Source organism: Leopardus geoffroyi, chromosome A3 (assembly GCF_018350155.1).
Source record: "Leopardus geoffroyi isolate Oge1 chromosome A3, O.geoffroyi_Oge1_pat1.0, whole genome shotgun sequence".
Lineage (NCBI taxonomy): Eukaryota > Metazoa > Chordata > Mammalia > Carnivora > Felidae > Leopardus > Leopardus geoffroyi.
This window is the reverse complement of record NC_059336.1, coordinates 32,258,833-32,285,501: the sequence shown is the minus strand read 5'-3', so window position 1 is coordinate 32,285,501 and position 26,669 is coordinate 32,258,833. Positions and strand designations below refer to the sequence as shown.

The following is a 26,669-nucleotide window of genomic DNA, read 5'->3' as shown; positions in this document are numbered from 1 at the left end:
ACAGGCCATCCTTCTCTTCCTCACACCACCGTCCATCTGATTCAGTGACCGTGTCCCTGGCTGCAGGCTTCAGTATACTTCAGGCCACGGGCAACTCAGGGGCTAGTCTGGAAACAAGGAAGCCAGGACTGAATGTGACTGAGGGACACACTGATCCAAGGATGCCAGCACCAAGACGCGTGAATTTTGCTTATAACTTCGCATCTTAATTTAACACAGCTCAACAAGCTGTGTTTGGATAATCTCACTGCACACTTCCATATTTCACTTGGGACAGGGGGCAGCAACAGGCCTCCACTGTTAAGAGGAAGAAACCAGCAACAGCCATGGTCTTCCTCCCCTCTCTCCCTGCATCTCCCACTCTGCCAGAGTAAGGACTTGTAAGTCAGATGGTCCCCCAAAAGTTATTTTTTACAATGACAGTGCGAGTGATACATCTGAATGGATTTTACAAATCAGAAAACTTACACAAGAGCGAGGCTCATAGCATGTTATACAGACCACCACCACCGAAGGGACTTTTCCAGCTCTTTTATTCCTTTAACATCTTAACAAAAGATTCCCCAAAATTTAAAAAAACTTTTGAAAAATATACAGTTTCATATTATTTACATAACGTGGGTACAGGTTCCAGTAACATACAAACATTGCTATGTTAGAAACAGTGGAAGGCATGATGTAACTCACTGCCTCCTGGATGGTGCAGGCTAATGGACATGCTTTCATATTTCAACCACCTCTGTCACTTGTTACCCTGATGCATAAACTATTAGGCACCTGAGAGGCTGGAAGACTACTGAACATGAACTTCAATACCTTCTATTTTGATCCTATAATTTTCAAAACTTACTGCATTTTAAGCCTCTTTACAAGTTTACTTCATCCATAACTAAGCTACCTTTATTGTCATTATCCTAAATGATCAAATATTAACCACGCGAACTATTAATGTATACACAGTTCTAAAAATCAAACATAAAACTGTGTAGCCAAGTTGTGTAGGATAGATACGTAAATCCAGGAAATTCCCTAGTGCTTTGTAAGCAATCTAAATTCTGTTAAACAGAAGTGGCAACTCTTCAGTTTCCATGCTCTGGACTATGTTTTTTAAAAATGTATTAAAAAGTGACTGACAATAATTGGAATAATTGGTACCTTATAAATTAATCAAGAAACCTAAGATAAAAAATTCTAAATTATAATTTTATTTGTATTTAAAAATACATTGGAAATTCTGCATATGCCCATGATCAAGCTGATTTTCAATGCACATTACGTAAATTCTGACGACATGGTTTGTTCTGACAAGTCCTTTTTCAAGCTGAACACCCAAATATGGAAAGTCCTGTGGGTCTCCACCGGCCCTGCCACCAATGATGCATATTGCTTCCTTGCTAATGATGCTGGATGACTTTCATCTGCCCTTTATCACCTGAACAGTTTTTCGACCATAATGATAGTAACTGTAAGCGGATGCAGCTGTGGTGAATGCTGTAAAACACCTTTTATGGAAGAAAGAAAGAAAGTTTAATTGTCAAGTCTAAACAACAGTAACCATGAGAATCACAGAGAATACATTTAATAGTTCTTTAAAAAGCAAACGGGCTATGGGTGGAATTCTTTTAGCTACAACAATCTAAAGCTACTGCTTACAAGATTTCATTTGAACTAGTAATGTCAAACAGAGTTAATCTAGTTAATGAGCCTGAAAAGAAATAATACTAGCAACTGTCACTTTTACCCAGCCGTTACTCTAGCTGTCTTATGCTATAGTTTTATTTTCACAACCTTATCTTACAGAGGAGCAAACGGAGCGCCAGAGAACTTTGCTCAGGGCCACAGAACACTGTGGGAGCCTGGCATGGTTTTATCTCTAGAGCCCATGTGCTCTGTCCACTGCTTCATGCTTGCTTAGGATATTAGGCTTTTATTCCCTGCAGAATTCTTTTTTCTTTTAATGTTTATTTATTTATTTTGAGAGAGAGAGAGTGAGTGGGGGGAGATCTCAGCAGAGAGAGGGAGAGAGAATCCCAAGCAGGCTCTGCTGACAGCATGGATGTGGGTCTCAAACCCATGAACTCTGTGTGAGATAATGATGTGAGATCATGATCTAAGTTGAAATTAAGAGTCAGACACTCAACCTACTACACCACCCAGGAGCCCGTTCCTGCAGAATTCTAGTATCTGGGTCATTTTAAATAAAATCCAGCTTTTTTTTTTTTAAACAATTTTTCCTTAAGTGAACAGCCAAATTAACCAGATTCTCTTTGAAGTTACTGAGTGATGCTCATGGCTTGCTGAGTGCTTATGCCCTAACGGGTGCACCTGTGCATGTCTGCTTCCAGTAGCCAAGAGCGAGATCACTGAGACTCTATTTTTGTTTCATCCCAAAGCTGTCTGTGCTAGCTTGGTAATCTAAATTCACACCTAACCAATGAAACATACATGTAAGAAGAGGTGCTATTTCTGAGAACTAAGTTGGATGCCTTGGAAACACTTTATAACAAAGTGAGTTGCTAAAAACTACTGTCAAAGGAGGCAATACGATTGTTGAAAGGTCAGAAAAAATGGTAAAAATCTAGAAAGTTTCTGTACTTAGACTGCTTTGTAAAAGTCTTAGGAAGCAGCACAGAGCCTGCTTGGGATTCTCTCTCTCTGCTCCTCCCTGACTCATGTGTGCTCTCTCCCTCTCTCAAAATAAATAAACTATAAAAAAAAAGTTCAAAGAAGCAACAAGTAAAAATCAGGTTATATTAGGAATGTAGTTTATTCACAGAGGAAAACTCCCACAGATGGAACAATACTCAAAGAAAAGGCATTGGTCCTATATCAGAAGATGTAGGATGAATCAGAATAAATGTACACTTATATTTTAGAAAATAAAATGTTTAGCATGTGTATCATTTTTATGCTTCTTCAGCTTAACTGACTGGTTAACCATTCTCTGGCTCAGACTGCATCAGGAAAGGTTTTAAAGTGTACTACAACACAGTGCTTCAGTATCATCGTGGCACATCTGGACTCTGAATATTTGAATTTGACATATTTTCAAGGTGATACGTTAAGGCTCTAAGTAAGGACAATAAAATAAAAATCAAACTCCTTTCTCCAAGTTTCCTTCCCACTACGTCCCTATGCCACTAGGCTGGATGCACTTTCCCCTACCTGCTCTCCTACTCCTGACTCTGCTCAGGTCAGTCCCTCACCTCAATGGCCTACCCCCCACCCCACCCATGCCCATCTCTCCCTGTATAAACCCACTAGACCTCTTGCTCAAACGCCATTTCCTCCCTGAAGCTTTCCCTCTTCTCCCTACCTGGAACCAAGTATCTTTCCCTCCTCCAAAATCCCAATACTTACTTTATCTATACGTCTCAAACCCTTTTAACTTGCATGAAAACTGTAATTTCTACATCCCATGCTTGATAGTAAATTTAAGAATAGTATCAATTATACAATAAAATACCGCCCACAGCTTCACCCAGCTGGTGCTCAATAAACACAATAAGAACCGAGTAATTCTAAAACTACCATAATAAGCCAATTTGCTGACATTCGAAGACAGTAATTCTAAATTTAGCTTACCACAGTATCTGAAGATAAATGCTGTCAGCGTAATTGAAAACTGGAGCTGCCAAAGAAGCTGCCACCAAGATTAACTGGACTGCTGTGTTTACCTAAAAAAAAGGAGTCATAAATGAACAATGCCAACCAGATCCTGTTTCAAGCTCAAAAGACAAAGGCACAGCCCATCACGCTGTAACATGACATACCCTCAGCATGCTTGATGTTGTAATATCCTTGCCAAAGAAGCTGGCATGCATACAAAAGGGTGAACTTCACTAACCAGCTCCTCTGTCTGAACAGCTGCCCTTGACAGTGAGGATAAGGGCATCTGTCAGAAAATACTACTACCTTGAATTTCCGTGGCAATTCAATAATGTTGCAAAGTTTTTTGCCTTTTTCAGTTGTCTGTTAAAATAGCCCTGTGAATGTGGAAATAATAAAGCCACCTCTTCACAGAAAATGTAATGAGCTGAGTGACTAGCCTGCAGTCACGGCAGGTTACAGAACAAACCTAGAACCCAGATTCCCCAGCACTTCATTTGGTGCTCCTTCACTTGCCCAGACAGCAAACCCTATGAGGTCAGAAAACTGAAATGCACTCATCTCCACAAGAGAGGCCTTGGAAGAAATGAGTAGGTTTCCCTACATTACAAGACAGCAGGGAAGAGATAAGGAAGAAAACAGAACCAAAAATGCACTGGAGACTGCCTCCTCATCCTGAGCAGCATGCTGGGAAGTGTGTCAAGTATGAAGCACTGGGAAACATTCACAGAAGCATCTCTGTTCTAGAGTCCAATCTGCAACCAAAAGACAAGGACTCCACTTGATCTTAAAAAATAAATAGTGAGGGGAGCCTGGGTAAGCTTCCAACCTTGGCTCAAGTCATGATCTCACAGTTCATGAACTGGAGCCCCACACTGGGCGCTCTGCATCAGCGAGGAGACCGCTTCGGATCCTCTGTCTCCCTCTCCCTCTGTCCCTCCCATGCTCATGTGCACATGCTTTCTCTCCCTCTCTCTCTCGCTCTCTCAAAAATAAACATTAAAAAAAATAAAAATAAGTAACAAAATTGTCTGGAGAACTTCTTGCACCTCTTTAAGTCACTCTCTAAACAGTGCTACACTCAAACTGCTGTACTTAATACAAATATAAGTCATTTAAATCCAAAAACAAAAAACAAAAAAACCCCACACCATCAGTGTAGGTAAAAGTCAACCCCAGGGAGTTTTAGGTATAAAAGTATTTAACCCCTCTGTCCCAAAGATGATCTGTGTCCCTAACCTAGGGACAAGGCAAAAGAATAAAGTTATCAAGGCTACTAGAAAAACAAACATGCCGTGAGAGGCATTAATAGTGAGCTCTCTGTATGCAAAGATTGGCACAGTTACTGTCCTAAAAAGGGCTCAGGAAAAACAGATGGACAACTTAAGAGAAGCAGTGGTTTATCAGTACTGAAAACTTGTTCCTATCTTTTCCATGGAATAATCAATCTTGAAGATAAAGGGCACAATTTTATGGTGTTTCCACCACAGAAAGGTGGGTAATGAAACCAGAAAAGAACCTCCATTATATTTTTGTATCTCAATCAAGCTGTGATTACATTTCCACCTCCTCCACCTTCCCTAAACGGTGGCCCTATACCTCATTCAGAAACTTAGATGCTCAGACCACCAATAGAAAATACAACGCATATACTAAAGACCCAAAAAGCTAGAAAGAAAAAAAAGAACTGGGTTAATGACCCCACTCTCTATCCCATGCAGTCAGGGCGTTTAAATTTGTCTCATTGTCAGCTGCTCCAGACTGAGGTTTACACTCATTTTAATAACCATTCACAGGGGAGTCACTTAAAAGGACATGTGTATCTCTTACCTTGCTGATGAAAGTTGGTTTTAACCTAGCAGTGGCATAGCAAGGATTGAAATACTTAGAAAGTGTTCGCTGGCAGAGGACAAAAAGATAAAGTTTATTTATCATTCAAGTTTAAAACATTTTGGTATTATATGTAGGTAACAGTTACTGAGTATTTACCACATGCCTGGTTCTATGTTAGGCAAGCCCTTTATCTGCATCTTCTTTTATTACCCTAAATGAGCAGTGTCTATATTCCTTTTAAGTCATACACAGGTTACTGAAAACAGATTTTTTTTTAATTTATAGATTACTCAATCCCTATAAAACTCTAACATAGTACCTATCATAAAGTCTACTTGACTACATCCTTTTTCTACATAAACTCAATAAATCTCCCTTATGGTATTTTCTCTCATAGACTAAAAAATAAAATTAATAAAATACTGCTATTTTCACTGCACTGAGAATCAAAAGATGAGGTTATTATGCAATCCCTACGTGCTCAATCATCATAGAACAATGAATATGCAAACAAACCATTACACTGTGATTTTAAAAACTAGATCTAGACAATCCATAGTAGAGGCTAAATCAGACAGCAAAAGGGGCTTGGTTATACAAAAACTCCTAACAGTTTGCTGCTAGGGACAGGGCTAGCTGGTCTGGGTTTTATGTGCTATCAACTAAAAACGTTTTGACTTATAAACTTACAACTTTAAATCCAAGACAGTTAACATATAGTGCAGTACTGGTTTCAGTATAGTAGAATTTAGTGATTCATCACTTACATATAACACCAAGTGCCCATCCCAACAAGTGCCCTCCTTAATGCCCATCACCCATTTAGCCCATCCCCCCACCCATCACCCCTCCAGCAACCCTCAGTTTGTTCTCTGTATTTAAGAGTCTCTTATGGTTTGCCTCCCTCTGTTTTTATTTTTTCTTTCCTTCCCCTATGTTCATTTGTTTCTTAAATCCCACATATGAGTGAAATAATATATTTGTCTTTCTCTGACTTATTTTGCTTAGCATAATACACTCTAGTTCCATCCACATTGTCTCAAACAGCAAGATTTCATTCTTTTTGATTAGCGAGTAATATTCCATTATACATATATACCACATTTTTATCCATTCATCAGTCGATGAACATTTGGGCTCTTTCCATAATTTGGTTATGAAACATGCACTTTTAAAATTGGTCATTCACGTGTTCACTGAACAACTACCATAGTAGGTGATTCAAATAGCAAGATAACAGTTGTGTGTGTTTTTAAAATATTCTTGGTAAATGGATCAAAACCTAATGGCCATAAATTACTCCCATAAAGTGAAACTCTGGATTCAATACAGTGGGGTTTTTTTCTTTTTTTTTTTTTTTTTTTTTTTTGCCTTAAGTTATAAGGAATAGTAAAAGAATTTTTTTTTAAACAAACTCACCGGTGTTGGAAGAGTTCGATATCTGACATAAAAAACAGCAGCAATCAACATTACATCTCTTGAAATTATCATATAAGTAAGTGGAACTGAAAATGAAGTACAAAAAATAATTCTGATTGGGATTTTGAAAATTACTGATATTACACTTACTCTAAAGCCTCATTCAACCTTAATATAAACTGGTGTTTCACATACATAAAAATGTTATAATAAATACTTATTGATGGTTTAGGGACCTTGTAGTGAACCAGTAATTTTTATGTTCTTCTTTAACCTATCTCAAGCCAAGTGAAGAACAGACTATGGCTTTTAAAAGTCTATGTCTGCTTTTCAGAATGTTGATCCTCTTGCCTCTTTTCCTTCTTGCTTATGTTTTTAAGCTGTAGCTATTAAGTGTCAGCTCTACTCAGTCCCCACAATCTCCTTTGTTACTTCTCAGCTTTGTGAATTTGGAAAAATGATCACCATGATCACTATACTTACGTGGAACGAATGGGACGGTGAAGACTGGAAAGGTTACTGGAAGACTTTATTATGGTGACTCAGATGCTCTGATGGCTTCTGCATTCTGGACTATTTTATAAGCAGTAAAATTTGCTATATGTACCACTTATGGAGAGGCCAAATATTTTAATTCGTGTCTGGCCAGTTCCTACCCCTGCAATTGCTATTTTTTTCTCCTGCCCATTCATTCAATAAATTCTTATTTAACCTGTTAATAGTTTTCTCATTATTCTTAAGGTTCTATAGCATGGCCCCAGAGCAAGAGCCAGCAAAATATTTTAGACTGATACCCAAAGAACTCTCTTGCTGAATAACAATGGGAGGGCGGAGGTCTTATTTCACTTCACATCCTCTGTGCTTCAGGAAGTCTTAGCCAAGAACATATACTGCTTTTATTAGAAAAAAAAATTTTTTTTAAGAGAAAAGGGGCAGGGCACCTGGGTGTCTCAGTCGGTTCAGGCTCAGGTCATGATCTCATGTTCAAGCCCCACATCAGATTCAGTGCTGACAGTTGGGAACCTGCTTGGGATCTTTTCTTTCTTTTCTTTTTTCTTTCTTTCTTTCTTTCTTTCTTTCTTTCTTTCTTTCTTTCTCTCTCTCTCTCTCTGTCTTTCTCTCTCCACCCCTCCCCCAAGCACACTCTCTCTCAATATAAATAAACTTTATTTAAAAAACGATAAAAAAAAAAAAAACAGAGAGAGAAAAGTGGTGCCTGGGTAGCTCAGATGGTTAAGCCTTAAACTCTTGATTTTGGCTCAGGTCATGATCTCACAGTCCTGAGATGGAGCCCTGCATCGGGCTCTACACTGGATGTGGAGCCTGCTGGAGATTCTCTCTCCCTCGCCCTCTGTCCCTGCCCTGCTTGCACACGCGTATACATGCAAGCACTCTCACTCTAAAAATAAATAAATAAAATTGTTTTAAGAAGAGAAAAAAATCCTGACACTCAGTTAAATTGTTTCAAACTAAAATAACAGGGTCACGAATATCCCTTCCATTATACTTTCAAACAGTTTTTCTACGAATTACTTTTGAGATCATGTTTATTTATGGTCCTCTCCAGTTCTGCCATTCTATTGGTTTTGCAACTTGAACAAAATCTAACTACAGATTTAACATTTAAATCTCTGTTGGTTATAGTTATGATGTATGGGTAGATCCTTGGCCTAGTCCTTGATGACAAGACTATTTCAAAGAAAAAATGCTCATGGTACTTGGAGCACACAGAAGACACAGCTGTAGGAGTCAAATAACAGAAGAAGCCAGTCATGATTTTAGGAGAATTTTCGTGTTTGTAAAACAAACTTTTCAACAGCACTCATTAGCTGACAGAACCCATCAGATTTTAAGATGCAACAAGCTCATGCAAATTACATATAGTAAACGTCCTAAACACAACTTTAGAAGAGAGTAAACACCTGTTACTGTGTCATCATAGAGGAAAAAGGAATATTATCAATCCTAAATAAGAAGCTTCTACAAAAAAGATGAGGCAATTTAATATACTGCAAAGACGCACGTTCTTGTTCTAACTATTAACCACCAAAACTACCATTTATTGAGCATCTGGCACTGTTTGAAGCATTTCATACATATTGTCATCTAATCTACATATCAACTCCACAAAATAGGGACCATCATTGTCCCCTTTTTACCAATAAGGAAAACAAGCCTCAGGCAGATTATATAATCTGGCCAAGGTCACCAGTTAGTAAGTAGTACAGTCAGGAACGGAACCTAGGTCTACAGGATTCACAGCCTATGCTGAGGTCAGTGTACTCAGCTCCAACCCAGCAGTGTGAGTTGCAATTAGCATCTCTGGTCTCAGCTTACCATCTGGAACAGCCTGGAGGAAAGGACTGTTAACAAAAATCAAGTGCTCTCTAAACTGACTGCCCACCACAGTATCACCCTGGGAGGGTTTCATAAAAGCGCAGATTAAAGCTCCCTGGGGGATCTTCACCTATGGCCAGGCTGGAACCCTACCGCAGCACCGGGTGATCTCTAAGGCCTCGTATACCCTGACAGCATATATATAGGCTCTTACTTTGGTGCTTTGGGCAATTCTATCCAGGTCCCTGGCTTTGTATCTTCTAACTGCTCCTCTTTTCTCTCCAGCCTTCCCTTCCCTCTTATTCCAAGGCTAAAGCAGCTTCCACTTTGCCTATCAGAGTATGATAGTGTGTTAGTGGGGGTAGAAATGTGTAAAAATGTGTCAGGTATTGTTCCAAGGTTTCCTCCTTACTTGCTAACCCTGTCTGAAACATAGGTGAATGTCTGCAACAAAGACATACATCATTGGCAAGTTTTATCAGCATTCAAGGGAAATTAACAAAACAAAGTCACTTTTACATATTACAAGTGGTACTATCAATATCATAGGTTACTGCATTGAAAACAATAAAATTTAATTTAGCAGAATAATTATTCCAGAAATGGACTTAAACCAGCAATAACAATTTGCTATACAGTAAACCAGTAATAATACAATGAAAAGAATGAAAATCACTATTTAAAAAATGTGGCAGAATACATACACATTAGAAATTAACTTAGACTCACATCCCAGACTGTTATAAATGTAATAAATCAAGTAAGTTTTTTTCATCCTTATCTCCCCTCCCATAGAAAGAGCAAGAAAAGTGGAATTACCCTAGCTGAGAAGGAAGCACATTTTTTACTCTCGGCAAAACAAAGCTATTCAAACCAAGGTGGATGGAACTTTTACAAAAATGCAGGCAGTATAAAAATAACAAAATGCTAAGACAACATATATACATTTCTCCCCCTAAAACCCTTCTAAAATGACAGTGAAGGAATGAAAAGACATAAAGTCACAAAGAGAATGGGAAGAGGAAACAAATTTCCCCATTCTGTTTGTTAGTAAGAACTACTTTAATTCCAACTGATTAAGGACATCATAAAAAGCCCAACAAATCCCACGCAAGATAAATAAGACACTCATAACCAGATATATTACTGTGGAAAAACCCCAAAGGCAAAGAGAAAATCTTAAAAACAGCCAGAGTAAAAAAGTTAACTTCAAAAAAGAAATGGATTAGCAGTTGATTTCTTATATACCAATAATGGAAATGAAAAGATAACTGAACAATATGTTAAATATGATGAAATGGCTACCAACCTAGACTTCTATACTCAATAAAAATATCCTTCAAGAACAAAGGCAAAATCAGAGAAAGACAAACACTGCCCAGTATCACTTATATGTGGAATCTAAAAAAATGAAACAAAATAAAAGTTGAACTCATAGGAATAGCAAGTAAAAAAGTAGTTGCCAGAGGCTGGAGGATGGGAGAGAAATAGGAAGAAACTGATAAAAGGCTGCAAACTTCCAGTTTTAAGATGAATACAGTCCAGGGATCTGATGTAGAATATGGTAACTAGAGTTGATTACACTGTATTAGTATTGTATTAACTGAAATCTGCCAGGCGAGAAGAACTTAAATGTTCTTATACATACAAAAGAATAAAGGCAAAATAAAAATATTTTCAGAGAAACTAAAGACAAGAATGTACCACCAGTTGAGTTGTATTAAAAGAATTTCCAAAGATATACTTTAGACAAAAGGAAAATGATCCCAGATGGAAGGTGTGACATACACCAAAAATATAAGCCAGAAAAAATATGAAGATACATCTAAATGAATACTGTATAAACAATATCATGTGGGTTTAAGAAGTATATAAAATCAAAGTATGGCAACAATAATCTAAGTTGAAAAAGGAATAAATGGAGGTAAAGCATTCTCAAGCCCTGCGAGTGCCCAGAGTGCATATTTGTTAACACTGAACTTTGATAAGGATGCATAATATAATTTTGAGAATAACTCAATGAAAACAGAGGGTAACACTTCCAAACTGGCACACAGGGAAAACAAGTATAATGTAAAAGATATATACCAATATAGAAAAGCACATATGACCCAAATAGAACACATAAAATAAAGACTGCTACACAAATATTAGTAATCACAATAAATGTTAATGGATTAAATGTTCCAGTTGAAACACAAAATAGTGTTAGACTGGATAAAATAGAGAAAACCCATCTATCTATATGCTATTTATAAGAAATATCTAAAATATAAAGATATGGAGAAGTTGAAAGTGAAAGATTTATCTATCAGGCAAACACTGACCAAAAGTAAGCTAGTGGAGGTATAATATTCAACAAAACACACTTTAAGGCAATAATCATTATTGAAGATATGGAGGGTCACTTCATAATAAAACATTCAATTTACCAAGAAGACACAAAAATCGAATTCACATACACTTAACAGGACTTCAAAAGGCACAAAGCAAAAATAGGAACTACAAAGAAAAATCAAGGAAAACTTGACACAAAGTAGAAAAACTAACCTAATCTCTCAGTAACTGATAAACAAGCAGATCAAACAGAAAAAAAAAAAAAAAAAAAAGAAGTCAGTAAAGATTTAAACATCAGGATTTAAAATCTGACCAACTGGATGTATATAGAACATCACTACAGAACATCACCAACTAACTACAGAATACCCATTCGTTTGTTTTTGTTTTTAAATGTTTATTCATTTTGAGAGAGAGAGAGAGGGAAAGAGGCAGGGGGAGAGAGAGAGGGAGAGAGAGAGAGAGAGAGGGAGAGAGAGAGAATCCCAAGCAGGCTCTGCACCATCAGCACGGAGCCTGACATGGGGCTGGATCTCAGAAAGCGAGAGATCATGACCCAAGCTGAAATGGAGAGTCAGATGCTTAACCAGCTGAGGCACCCGGGTGCCCCAGAATACACATTCATTTGAAGCACACATTGGGGCGCCTGGGTGGCGCAGTCAGTTAAGCGTCCGACTTCAGCCAGGTCACGATCTCGCGGTCCGTGAGTTCAAGCCCTGCATCAGGCTCTGGGCTGATGGCTCGGAGCCTGGAGCCTGTTTCCGATTCTGTGTCTCCCTCTCTCTCTGCCCCTCCCCCGTTCATGCTCTGTCTGCCTCTCTCTCTGTCCCAAAAATAAATAAAACGTTGAAGAAAAAAAAAAAAAATTTTGAAGCACACATAAAATTTTTATAAAATTTGAATACTGGGCTAAAGCGCTACGAAAATCCGAGCATGTTCTCTGGATACAAGGTGATTATGCTTGAAATTAATAATAAAAAGATACCTAGAAAACCCCACAAATTATGAAATACATTTCTAATAGCCCTATAAGCCAAAGAAAAAAATTAAAATGGAAATAGATTATTTTGAACTCAATAATGGCAAAAATACTCATACCAACAGATGCAATGCAGTGAAAGTGATACTTAAGACAAAATGCATAGCCCACCCTAAATGTGAACTTTAGAAAAGCTAAAAAGCAATGAGTTAAATATTCATTCACAGCTGCGCTGTTCAATACAATAGCCACAAGCACCTGAAATGTGGCCAGTCTGAATGAGAGGTGCTATAAATGAAAACTACATGCTGGCTTTTAAAAGCATAATATGAAAAAAACTCACTAATTTTTTACTGATTACACATTGAAATGACAATATTTTTCATCTAGTAGGTTAAACATTATTAAAATTATTTTCACTTATTCCCTTTTGTTTTTAATATAGTTACTAGAAAGTTTTAAATTTCATATATGGCTCCCATTATACTTCTACTAAACAGATCTGACCTAAAGAATTTAGAGAAAGAACAGCAAAGGAAACCTGGAGAAATAAATGAAAGAGCAAGATTTAGGGGTGTCTGAGTGGCTCAGTCAATTAAGTGACCAACCCTTGATTTCAGCTCAGGTCATGAGTTCACATTTCGTGGGATCAAGCCCTATGTTGGGCTCTGCACTGACAACGCAGAGTCTGCTTGGGATTCTCTCTCTCCCTCTCCCTCTGCCCCTCTCTCACTTGTGCTCTCTCTCTCAAAATAAATAAATGTTTTTTAAAAAGCAAGATTTAATGGAGTAAGCCTATCAGACAAAACCCGTAATTGGTTCTTCGAAAAGATTCATAAAACTGACACACCTCTGTTAAGACGATTCAAGGGAAAAAAGAAGAGACAAAGAACTAATAATCAGAATGAAAAGGGGGGCATCACTACATACCCTACAGACATCAAAGTTAATGTGGATACTAAATAGTTAATGGTAAATCTTTATAAATGGAGCTGTAATGGACAAGTTCTTAGAAAAACACCATAACTTACCAAACGGACAAAAGATGAACCAGAAAATCTGAATCATCCTATAACAAAAAAAAATGAATCACCTATTTGAAAACTCTTTCCTAAAGAAAACTCCAGTCCTCAATTCAATAAGTTCTACCAAACATTTAAAGAGGGAATGTTGCAAACTCACACAAACATCTCCCAAGATGGGGAAAAAAAGTAGACTTCCTAACTCTTATTATGAGATTAACATAAATTTGATACTAAAACCTAACAAGGATATTCAGAGAAAAAAATTCCAAGTCAACTTCGTGAGCATGGATATGAAATCCTCAACACAATATTAGAAACCAAATTTAGCAATATTTTCATAATATATCATGACCGTGTTAGATGTATAGCAGGAATTTCAGGTTGGTTTGACATTAGAAAATCAAAAATATAATTCATCACATATTAACAAGCTTAAAAGGAAAATAAACACAAGTCTCATAATACATGAAGAAAAAGAATTTTATAAAATTCAAACCCAACTGTAATAAAAACTATCAGCAAACTCCCAAGAGAAGTGAACTTCCATAACCTGAAAAAAGGAGATCTATCTACATAACCCTATAGGAAATATCTTATTTAATAGCAAAATGTTGAGGAGCGCCTGGGTGGCTCAGTAGGTTGAGCGTCAGACTCTGGCTCACGTCATGATCTCACATTTTGTGGGTTCAAGCCCCACATCAGGCTCTGTGCTGACAGCTCAGAACCTGGAGCCTACTTCGGATTCTGTGTCTCCCTCTCTTTCTACCCCTCCTCCACTCACTCTCTCTCTCAAAAATAACAATTAAAAAAAAAGAGAAAATGAAATAGTAAAAGCTACCATTTAGAAAACATCAAAATTACCCAGCAACTTGGAATAAATTTAATAAAAAATTGTTTATTACCTCTCTGAAGAAAACTAACATACTGACATTATAAAAAGACCTAAGTAGAGCAGATATATCATGCTTGTGAACTGGAAGATCAATATTGTAAAGATATCAATTCTTTCAAATAGATCTAGAAACTCAATGAAATCCCAATTAAAATTCCAACAGGTTTTTCTTGGGAGCTGGAAAAGCTGATTCTAAAATTTACACATGAGGAACACCAGGCTGGCTCAGTTGGTGGAGCATCAGGCTGTTGATCTCAGAGTCATGAGTTCAAGCCCCATGTTGGGTTTAGAGATTGCTTAAATAAATTAACTTTAAAAATATATATTTAGGGGCGCCTGGGTGGCTCAGTTGGTTAATCGACTTTAGCTCAGGTCATGATCTCACAGTTTGTGAGTTCGAGCCCTGCCTGCATTAGGCTCTGTGCTCACAGCTTAGAGCCTGGAGCCTGCTGCAGATTCTTTATCTTCCTTTCTCTCTCTCCCTCCCCTGCTCACGCGCTCTCTCTCTCTCTCTCTCTCTCTCTCTCTCTCTCAAAAATAAACAAACATTGGGGAGCCTGGGTGGCTCAGTCCATTAAACGTCCAACTTCAGCTCAGGTCATGATCTCACTGCTAGTGAGTTCAAGCCCCGCATCAGGCTCTGAGCTGACAGCTCAGAGCTGGAGGCTGCTTCGCATTCTGTGACTCCCTCTCTCTCTCTGCCCCTCCCCTGCTCATGCTGTCTCTCAAGACACGAATAAACATAAAAAAAAAATTATAAAAAAAATAAACATAAAAACAAATTAAAAAATAAAAATATTAAAAAAATAAAATTTACACACAAAATGGAAAGGGGTTAAGAATATCAAAGGTGGAAGGACTTGCTCTATTATTTAGTAAAGCAATAATAATTAAGAATGGTACTGGTGCAAAAATAGACAAATGAGTGGGGAATAACCAGACAACCCAGCAATGGACCAATGTATATATGACAGTACGATGAGTCTGGAAAGCACACTTTTCAATAAAAAGTGCTGGGATAATTGGGTAACCACAGAAATAGCTAGAAAATTAATTTTTAGGAGAGAATTTTTTTCTAAAACATCAACTAGAAAAAATGTGAATAAAAAAAAATTCCTAAGAACTTTCCAGTACAAAACATAATCACATATCAAGAAAAAGGTATCAGAATGGCATGAGATATCTCAATAGCATGATGGAATTTGGAAATCCACAGAACAGGATTCTTCAAAATTGAGTGAAAATAATCTGCAATTGAAAATTATGCTCAATTCAAATCTCAATCAAGCATGGAGGGCAGAATAAAGATATCTTAGAAATCTGTATAATAAAGACACTCTGAACCTCTAAAATGCTGGCTGCCACACTGCATCCTTGCACAAGAAACAACTAGAGGCTGCACTCCACCCAAAGGAAGATCTCAACAAGGAAGCCATAGGAGCTTGGAAAAACAGACCCACACAGAAGAGAGATAACAGAAATTCCCAGAATAAAAGAAGAGAAGTCTCAGCTTGCAAAGCAACCTACACCAATTATTTAGGTAAAGGTCACAGCAACATTATCTATAATTCCTAAAACCTGGATACAAATTCTATGTTCAAAAGTGAAATATCTGGTCAACCTCCATAAAACAATACAACAAAATACAAAATAACTCTAAAAAATCGGAGTCATGAAAGTATGCACACACATGCACACATGCACACACAAGATCGTTTGGATTTTAAACAGTGTCAACAGAATGCTCCTTAGGTTCCTTTCCTCCCCCCATACTGTATTAGAATGAGAGTACCCCTACCCCTTCAACACCCCCCAACCATATGCATACCAAAAATCTGACTTTCAAAGAAACACATAAATATAAACATTAATCTGATTTATTTTTAATTTGGTATGGGAATTTAAAAGCCTACAAGTAAAAGCCTCTATATTGAGGAAACTATACTAGACTGAAACACCATTACACTTCTTCCTATCAAATGTCAATAACATGCTATTTATTGAAGGACTATGTGGCAGCACTTTCTTTATTCTCAGATTCTATTTCTAACACTTGGAAATTAACAGTTTCATCTGACCCAAGGGAGAAAAACTAAAAAATAATAGCTTAAGTAGAAAATGAACAACCAGAAAAGCGCATGCAAAATACAAAGCAAAAGATTATACAATTCTGTTAGAAAGAGTATTCAGATATGAACTATATATGATTTGAAACTCCCTAACAGTGTCTAAGTAATACTAATGTGAAGTTTTATAGACATCCTCAGGATTTCAAAGCTCTCGTTTTTTATGATCAAATTGCACTTAATATATAATAGACTTCTGAAAACTTTAAATTGCTTTCAAAAAACTAGGCAATAAGGGTATAAAATATTATTTCAAAAAATTCTAGACTGATATGAATTGGCACTGCGAAATAATATTTGCTTAAATTTAACTTAAAACAATCTAAGAAAATAACAGATTCTACTAATATAACGAGGACATAAATTCTAAAGTAAAATAACAGCCTGACAAGCAAAGCAATTCAATAATTTAAAATTAGGGAAATAGTTTAAAGTTGAAAAATATACTTTTGGAACAAAAATTATCTATCTTTCAATCAAGAGAAATCCTAAACTGACTAATGTCAATCTTCCCTATGCTATTTAAAAGTACTCATGATGGTGTTCTTACCTGGAATAAGATCTGCATAGGTCAAGCTAACATATAAGATACTGATAAGTATTTTATCAGCAAGTGGATCAAGAGCACTTCCCAAAGCTGATTTTTGATTGGCCCAGTTTCGAGCAATAAATCCATCCAACTGAAAATAGAAGTTTTTTTTAATAAATGTCAGGATCCGTACAGAGCAGATACCTTGAAAGTTAATAGATACCAGAAAACAACTGTATTTTCATAAAAAGTTAATAAAACCTCTTCTGTTTCTTACCCCCAAACCTTCTCATTCTTTCACTAGTATATATTCAGCTTCCAAATTACCAACTGGTCTGAAAATAACTTCACTTTTCTACAGTACTTTTCTTTCTCAAGGCCTTCAGGTATTTCTTATATTTTCATAAGGCCCTTTTGCGGATTGAACTCAGACGCAAATTTAAAGATGTAAAGAACCCAAATAAAACTCACAGAAAGCATGGCTGACAGAACAAGGACTAGGAGCCCCTCCCCTTTGAAAGCCTTGGGCTATTTCACTACAGCCAAAATAGCTGCTTTTGCTTGCAAGGCCAGACTTGTGACTCTCACTCCTACCTACTTTTCTATGATATGATCCAACACTCTTAAGTTTTCACTGTTATCATTTTTCTTTTTTTATTGTTTCGTGCAACTGTTAGTTCCAGGTCTGACTGTATGTGAATAAAAAACTCAATCCTCTGTACCTGGTCTACATAAAAATTTTGATATGCAAATTACTTATTAACTATTCCTGAAGGCAAATTGCATTTTAAAGCAGAGGGTGTACATGGTTATCAATGGGCCAAATCGGGCCTGGGAGGACTTTTGTTCAACCTGCCCAGCACTTTTAAAAATGTAAATTCGTTGCCAACATTTAAATATTCAAAAATTAACCACAAAAATCCAGACCTCAAGTTTCACTTGACAAATGGGAAGATCTCATCACCCTGGGGTCACAATATGAATCGAAACCAAGTATCTATCATCTATTCCCATTAAGTAAGGGAGGTTATTTTCTGGCTTTCCAAGTCCCTACTTGGCTTTCACTCATTTAACTTCAAGCTTCAACAAATGTTTGGATTTTCTAGTCCTATTTCCAAGGAAAAAGATCAAATTAACTTAGACATAATTTAACATGGTACATTTTAAAGGATAAATAAGTTCTGTATATCTCAAGTATTCCAGTGAGTTAGAGACAGAAGTACAGGACAATGGTTAAGAACTTGCTCTGTGGCAGAACATAACTGGTTCCAGTCCTGGTTCAGCCATTTATTACCTATGTGACCTTGGGGAAGTTATTGGCATGTTTCCCCTTCCTTATCTGCAAAACCTACCTCAAAGGGTTGATGGTCTTCAGCACATAACGGGGATTAATACTTGTTTAGTACTTGGCAAATCCTCAAAAAAAGCAGTTACTAGCTATTACTACACTAACCAAAATAACCTATTTTTTTTTCTTAAGTATACTACAAGTAACAATGTCTAACAGAAAGTACCTAGAACTGGGTACTGGGGCCTTGGAAGATTCAGGTTTCAGTTCAGTTTCTGATCTTGAGGAACTTAATCTCCCACTTTTCCACCACCATTCCATCTGGTCCTCCCCGTTCCTCCACCCACATTAGATTCCAAGGTCATCAACATCACCACTCCTTTACAAACATCTGTTAACTCCCTTACTTCACTCTTCACCCTGCTTACACACAACTATCCATTTACTCCAGGCCTGCACCTAAGCAGCTGACCATTGCTCAAGAATACATAAATGGGCTAACTGGTCTCACTTCAAATTCAGGACCACAAATCTCCCACGGGCATGCAGTACTGCCTGGCAATCCCATACCTGCCTGTGTTTACCTTCTCTTTTCATACTGTTGTTCTCACCTCAAGCCTAGTCTTCCTTCACTCCAACTCATGTTCTTATCTATACTTTCCTTGAAAAATAGAAACAGGTTGTTAACACTCCCTTATATTCCCACTTGCAAATCCACCACTTACCTGCATCCATTCACATTCTCTCTGCCTTCCCTGATTCCTGATCCTAGGCCCTCTCCCCTTCTGTGATTTGCCTTTCTTCTCCTCCATCTCTCCTGCATCATCAATCTCCTTTTTACCTGGTCATTTAATTAACCAGTTAATTAACAACAAAAATTTCCCCAGTATATATAGCTTTAAAAACTACCTTCCCTTGACCCTACACTTCCCGGTACCCGTTCAAAGCAAAACTTCCTCAAAGCAAGGTCTCTGTCATTACACCTCACATGTGTTGCCAACCCATTCAGTCCCCATTCCTTTAGAGATGGTGGTCAGAAAGGTCACCAACGTATTCTACATTTTTAGCGTACTTGACCTCAACGCAATTGAAGTACTTTCTTCACTTAACTTCTGGGACATCTGATGGCCCAATTTTCTTCCTTGCTCACCAGCTGGTCTTTCTCAGTGTCCTTTCCTGGCTCCTTTTTTATTACTCTACTCACTGTTCATTTCTCTGATCCTATCTCTTCTTTAACCCAGTCATTTAATTTCACGCAGACTTGATCATCCATATGCTGACAACTCTCAAATTTACCTCCAACCATGACTTCTTCCAACTCCAAACTACTGTATTCAACTACCCAATTGATACCTCTATGTCAACAAGCATAGATATTCAACAGACATTCTTGGTATTTTTCTACCCTGTCCTACCCTGAGTGCTTCCCATCACAAAAATTATTACCTTCATGCATCAGTTGTTGAAAAGAAAACAAAACAAAAAAGTAACAGCCTATCACACATATTTCTCACTGCACATATGCAATCCGTCAACATCAACTCTATCTTCAAAACATATCCCAAACCCATTGACTTCTCTCCAAACTCCCACCCCAGGCCAAGCCACTGCCACTCCCCCAGGTAACTGTAAGTCTCCTAACCAGCCTCTCTTGCTTCCACTCTCACCTTCCTACAACCTATTACCCATATACAATATCAATCAGGCCTAGCCATCCCCATTTAAACCCTGCATGGCTCCAGCCATCTGCCCAGTGGCCAACCTAGATATCAAAACCTCCACAGAGTAAATGTGAAATATGGTGCCAGATAACTCAGGTTTTCACATACACTCTCATATATATATTTAGAAATATGGCAAATGAGGCCTGAGTTCAGTGAATATTGCAATCACATGTGGCAGCTAAAAAAAAAAGGTACAAGGAGGGGTGCTTGGATGGCTCAGTTAAGCTTCTGACTTCCGCTCAGGTCATGATCCCATGGTTCTTGAGTTTGAGCCTCACATCGGGCTCTGTGCTGACAGCTCAGAGCCTGGAGCTTGCTCTGGATTCAGTTTCTCTCTCTCTCTCTGCCTCTCCCCGGCTTGCACTGCCTGTCTCTCTCTCTCAAAAATAAATAAACATTAATTATAAACATTAAAAAAAAAATTTTTTTTAAAGGTACAAGTTAAAGAAGAGCAAATTGAGTAAAAAAGATCTCATCTGTTACATTAAAAAAAAAAAAGAAAATACAACCCCATTACCAATATAATGGCCTTTGACAGACTCGGAGTATGTCTGAGTAAAGGCCTTCAGACTTCAGAGGCAAAAGCAGGGATCAAAAAAAAAAAAAAAATATTGTGAGAATGGGGAGAAATAGCGACAAACAGGAGCTAAATTCTGGAAAAAAAGAAGTAGGAACCATTTTGAGAGAATTTTTGATGCATATTTGGAAATGCTATATAACAATGCAAATGTTCTCCTTTGTTTACCCTGTAAAATCTTCTATCTTAATTCTTCTATGTTGCTCACCAATGCCAACGGGCAGGTGGAATTTTGTTTCTGTGAACCTCAAAGGGAATAGTTGACACTACAGATACTATATAACTGTTATTTATAGAAAATTAGTTTCTCTTCATTCTCATTCTCACTAAGTAAGTATCAAGGAATGCTTTTCAAACATAAATCCGTTTGAAGAGGCACCAAATCATTATTGACTGTCTAGGTGCTCACATGGATCTCAGATCAGCCTTGTACAAGAATATACTCTATCTATTTCTACAGGCTAACTTTGCTCTGATTTAAAATTGTCCCTCCATCTTTTCACCACTTCCCTCAACTAGGTTTTTGTAGGACATAGTTGTTTTTTTGTTTTTTTTTTTTTTATTATATGAAATTTATTGTCAAATTGGTTTCCATACAACACCCAGTGCTCATCCCAAAAGGTGCCCTCCTCAATACCCATCACCCACCCTCTCCTCCCTCCCACCCCCCATCAACCCTCAGTTTGTTCTCAGTTTTTAACAGTCTCTTATGCTTTGGCTCTCTCCCACTCTAACCTCTTTTTTTTTTTTTTTCTTTTTTTTTTTTTTTGTAGGACACAGTTTTAAAAGCCATTTCAAATCCATTATGCAACAAGGTGGGTGATAAATACAAGTAACGTCATACATGCAGCTGGCTGGTCAGTCCACAAAAGCCTATTTCATACATATGTTGCCCTCTCTTATAAAATGTTTGCCAAGTTCTAATTTGAAATAACCTGAAAAAATGCTTCCCTCTCCCAAAGCTGAAACAGTGTGTCAAGTAGCTCTTTTCTCACTTGTCTACTAGGGGAGTGGAAGAAGGAAGGATGCCTAATGCCTGGACCAAGGCAGGATCTTCTGCTGGGTGGTCAGAGGGGTGCAGAGCAGGGAACAGGGAACAGAAACCAAATATGTGCGGGTGCCTATGGCTTGCTCCCAGCATAAACCTGAATAGAGCTCTGACCTCTACAAGTGTCCTGGCCACAACAACTGACCCACTCTCTCTCTCTCCACCAGTAAAACCAACTATTGTTGCAGATCAGGTATCACAATAAATAGAAAAATAGTCTCACGACTTCTTTCCTTTATTTCTATCCCTAAAGCAAATACTTGGCTCCTTGGGAATTTCTAAGGGTTTTTCTTTTCCAAAGAAGTGAAAAACCAAGAACAAAAAGCACCCCCTCCTACACCTCCCAACAACTTTCACTTCCTTCCTTAGATCATTTAAAAAATAAGAGTCCTACACAAATGCTAAAGCCAAGTCCTTATACCAAGTACTAGGTCAAATTCATCTTGAGGATTTCCTTCCAGGGAGAAGCAGACTTAAGGCTGTGATATTTCAGTGTAGCAGAGACCCTGATACTTGAAAGGGAAGCAAAACAGAAAAAGTGCATTTACAACTTACCAAATCAGTTAGCCCAGCTAGAGCAAAAACTCCTAGTGCAATATTAAAATCCTCTTCAATAATCAAATAGCCCAAAACTGGGGCCAAGCCAATTCTCGTCATTGACAACATATTTGGGATTGTCCATGGGTTTTCATACTGAAACGTAAAGACAACAAAATTTAAATTAAATGCTATGAACTCATACTTTAAATTAAGTATATTAGAAAAATATATATACACCAACTTAGGAGTCAGAAGCTACATAAACTTTAAATTTAGTATTTTGAGCTTTAAAATCCAATCTATTATTTACAGACCATAGCTCTAAAACTGTCTGGAATACAGAAGATGGAGATATATCACGTAACCCACAGACTAAAGTGTCTGCTATACAGAGCATATATATATATATATGTATGTATATATACAAACACACACACACATATATATATATACACACACACTACCTAAAGAGAGAAAAAAAAAAACCAAACATATATCATCTACCATACAGGTCAAGACTTCATGATTTGAAGTCAAACCTTACAACACTCTGCTTTTAAAATTGTAACTTCAGGGGCACCTGGGTGGCTCAGTCGGTTGAGCGGCTGACTTCGGCTCAGGTCATGATCTCGTGGTCCATGAGTTCGAGCCCCGCGTCGGACTCTGTGCTGACAGCTCAGAACCTGGAGCCTGTTTCAGATTCTGTGTCTCCCTCTCTCTGACCCTCCCCCTCTCACATTGTTTCTCTCTCTCAAAAATAAACATTAAAAAAAATTTTTTTTTTAAATTGTAACTTCAAGAAGGTCTTATACTTCAAGTAGACAGTCTAAATAGAATGTTAGGGGAAAAAAGCACCAAATGATCAACCCCAGGCATTTTTTGGTTTAAAACACTAATTGCAAATAACCTCCCTCACTCCTCTGCAAATACCCATCAAAAGAAGGCTAACTGCTATGGTGTATGGACATATGAATGAAGAAGAAAAAAATTTAATTCCATAATCTCATCCCTAAATGGATAAATGCTGGAAGAAAATGGAGCTAGGAATAGCAATTGAGATCCTTAGGAAATACAGAAAAAATCTGCAAATCTATTCAAAATAGTCATGAAAATGAAATGTTAAGATTCCCACCTAGAATCTGAGTGTTTTATGATTCCTTGAAACTTCACTTAAAGGCAAGGTGTTTGCAGTTGGCACTAACAAAAGGGCTCTTTGGCAGCTACTCTGAAGAACATTCCTTCCTTTCCAAACAAAACGTTTCATGAGAATATTTCAATCTGCCCAACAGGATACAGAAATAATACCAGGAAAATGTCTCCCTAAAGCCTGGATTTTTTTCCCCACTGGTGAAGGCTGCCAATTCTACCCCATGGGACTGTCTCCTAACAAGACTAACCCTACTCTTAATCAGTAACCAAATAACCTGAACCTTAATTTTGATTTTTTTAAAAAGTGATAGTTTCCATTTCTTTCTTTTTAACTTTTTAAATGTTTATTTGAGAGGGAGACAGAAAGCATGAGCCAGAGAGGGGCAGAGAGGGAGACAGAATCCGAAGCAGGCTCCAGGCTCTGAGCTGTCAACACAAAGCCAGATATGGGGCTCTAACTCACAAACTGCGAGATCATGACCTGAGCTGAAGTCGGATGCTCAACCGACTGAGCCGCGCAGGCGCCCCTACAGTTTCCATTTCTAAAGAAATCTTTTAAAATTCCAGGAACGGTCCTGTAAGAAAAGGCAGTTTTCTAAAGATACTAAATTTGTGTTTATAAACAGAAACTGGCAACACATGTTCACCTTAGTTTGAAGAGACAGTGGGGTTGTTTTGGGGTCAGATGGCAGAATACTGCCATTGAAAACTACAGAAAAACGTCAAGTTCTCTAAGAAACAACTGCCAACCAAGAAGCAGTATAAACCTCCACTACTCAAGGACCTTTTACTGAAGGTGGGCCATATTATGTAATGAAATGGGAACATTCTTGGAACATATTCCAAAATTAAGTTCAAAGGCCAGAGTGTTTCAGAGTCCAGAGAACAAAAGATAAGCCTGTTCACCATAATGTGGTACAGAATAAGTCAAATACTGATCCAATGTTACACAACTCAGAAAAAGAAAAAAAAAAAAAAAAACATAGTTCATGACTGAAAAAAAGGAATCACGAGGCAAAAGGTCAGAATAGAGCCCCAAATATACATAAGGCAAATATCCATAATGTCAGAATAAATGACCAGAAATATCCATAGGGCAAAATTAAAAACGAAGCTGCAAATAGCCAGATTATTTCATTTGGAGAATCAACAGAACTGTAATGTTGTTGGAACAGAGTTCTTTTTAGCTCCACACAAAAGATTTTAAAGTACCTCATTAATTTCTAATCATTACATTTGTAAAACTTTATAAATTGAATTAAGAGAGCTAATCTCAGATTACCCAACCAGATAACCTGTGGCATACTCGACCAACTACTGCCGTTCTTGGGAAGGACTTCAGCCACGATATGGCAACCTCAAAGCATCCAGCATTCAAACTCCAACATGCTTTAGCTATTAGTGGAGTTGAGACCCCTGCCAGGATGTGGCCACCTCAACCCATGCTGTACAACTGACTAAAGCAGTACAAGGGCCCACTGAAGACATAACAATTGAAGATGTAATAATTGCATGAGTCTTGCTAACATGACATCAAAAGCTCTCCCACATTCAGGATCTGGTGTCTTCTGCTTGGGCAATTATTTCAACAGGTAAGTGGAACGATATTTCGTTCTGTTACCTCAAGAAGAGATTTTAATCTTTTTCTATAATAAGAAATTAAAGGGTCTTTTAATTACAACTTAATTATCCTTCATCTTATAATACTTAAGGTTACCAAAGGTCAAATGATAGTGAACCAAACCTGCACAAGCAAAACAGGCTGGCATACTTTTCTAAAGATTTCTACTGACTTGCCCTAAACATTAGGGAATGGCTTAGGAGAATTAAAAATAGACTTAATGAGACAAGTGAAGGCTATTTTTACCAATGCAATATCCAGAGGCCGGTCCCGCTAAAGGTGCGGACAGAAAGGCAAGTAGGGAAGGAGGGATTCTAACTTGACCGCCGAGACTGACGGTGGACTCGTCTGGCACCCCTGAAATTCCTCCCAACTGAATAATGACCTGCCCATAACTTCTTTTCGGGAAACGGTTCCCAGGTTCTGGATCGGAAATGTCCGACTTGGGCCGGCCAGGGCACGTTATTCGCGTCCAGGTCCGAGCCCCGAGAGGGCCGGCGACGACGACCCAGTGCTGCCGCCCTCCGCCTCCTCGATACGTACCAGGCTGGCGGCGCTCGCCGGGCCCCAGCGGCCGGCCCGGGCCTCGGCGGCGGCACCCCCTCCAGCCGCGGGCCCGGGGGCCGCCTTCCCTGCGCCCGAGCAGTGGCCTCGCGGGCCGGTCCCAGGCAACCTCAGGCCGAGCGCGGCGGGGCGCAGCCACCAACGCTCCACCAGGCAGCCTAGGCAGCCGGGCACGGAGCGTAGCAGGGACCCACGGGCGCGCCCCTTGCCCGGCCGCGCCCCCGGCGCCCATGCGGCGCTGCGAAGGGCCCCCCATGAGCCGCGAGCCACGCGAGAAGCCAGCATGACCCTGCGGCTGCGCCGTGGGGACACAGGCGGCGAGAGCTCAACAGCCTGGGGCACTGGCAAGCCGCCTCTCCATGGAGTCCCCGCAACGTCGGAGAAGCTCAGCAGCCTCCATAGCAGTTTTCAAAACCCAGCACACTCCGCTTATACAGGTGGCCAGGAGCCGCCAAGGACGGACGCCTTCGCGACGCTTTTGCGACAACGTCGCCGCTGGGCTTCCCAGCGCCCCCGGCGGCAGCGGGAGGCGAGTGCGGTTAGGCAGCGTGGGCTTTCGGGTAGCGGCCGGTGGGCGGTGCTGGCGTCTCTCCGCCCGAGGTCGGGAGCTGAGGGCCGTGGGGTGGGGAGTACAGGAACGAGCTGGGCGGGGTGAAGGCGCTGCCGATGTGACCGGAGAGCACCGGAGCCATCGCGCGCCCGGGCTTGAGGGCCCCTCCGAGGTGTGTGCGGCGCTCCGGGGGGCCCCCGTGGGAGGTTTAAAGATCAGTGAAGCGTCTGTTGCAGAAGTCATTAAAACAAGTTTCCCGCTCTCTTCCTTTATCTGAGCGTCTCATAAGCCAAAAATATGGGTATTAGAAAATGCCAATAGTGGCAATTACTAATTGTTTACCAGGAAAGTGTTGACTACAGGTAGGCTCTAGTGCATTCTCCCGTTTAACCCTCCCAGCAACTCCAGAATAGGTTCCATCATTACCTTTACGTTTACAGATAAGGAAATTTAAGCTTAGAGAAGTTAAGAAACTTGCTTATTAGAGGAATATCCCAAAATAATTAAGAATCCGTTCATCGT

At 38.9% G+C, this 26,669-nt stretch overlaps 1 protein-coding gene across 1 annotated transcript; it reads right to left on the bottom strand.

The window, feature by feature from the left end:
* Positions 1-516: 516 nt before the first annotated feature.
* On the bottom strand, positions 517-26,055 carry CRLS1 (cardiolipin synthase 1). Its single transcript, XM_045445276.1, has 7 exons — positions 25,577-26,055; positions 22,279-22,416; positions 17,108-17,237; positions 6,862-6,947; positions 5,440-5,508; positions 3,586-3,677; positions 517-1,502 (listed from the first exon to the last, which is right to left on the bottom strand). Exons 1-7 carry the CDS (start codon positions 25,880-25,882, stop codon positions 1,415-1,417), a joined length of 909 nt encoding a protein of 302 aa, XP_045301232.1. The 5' UTR covers positions 25,883-26,055; the 3' UTR covers positions 517-1,414.
* Positions 26,056-26,669: the final 614 nt, after the last annotated feature.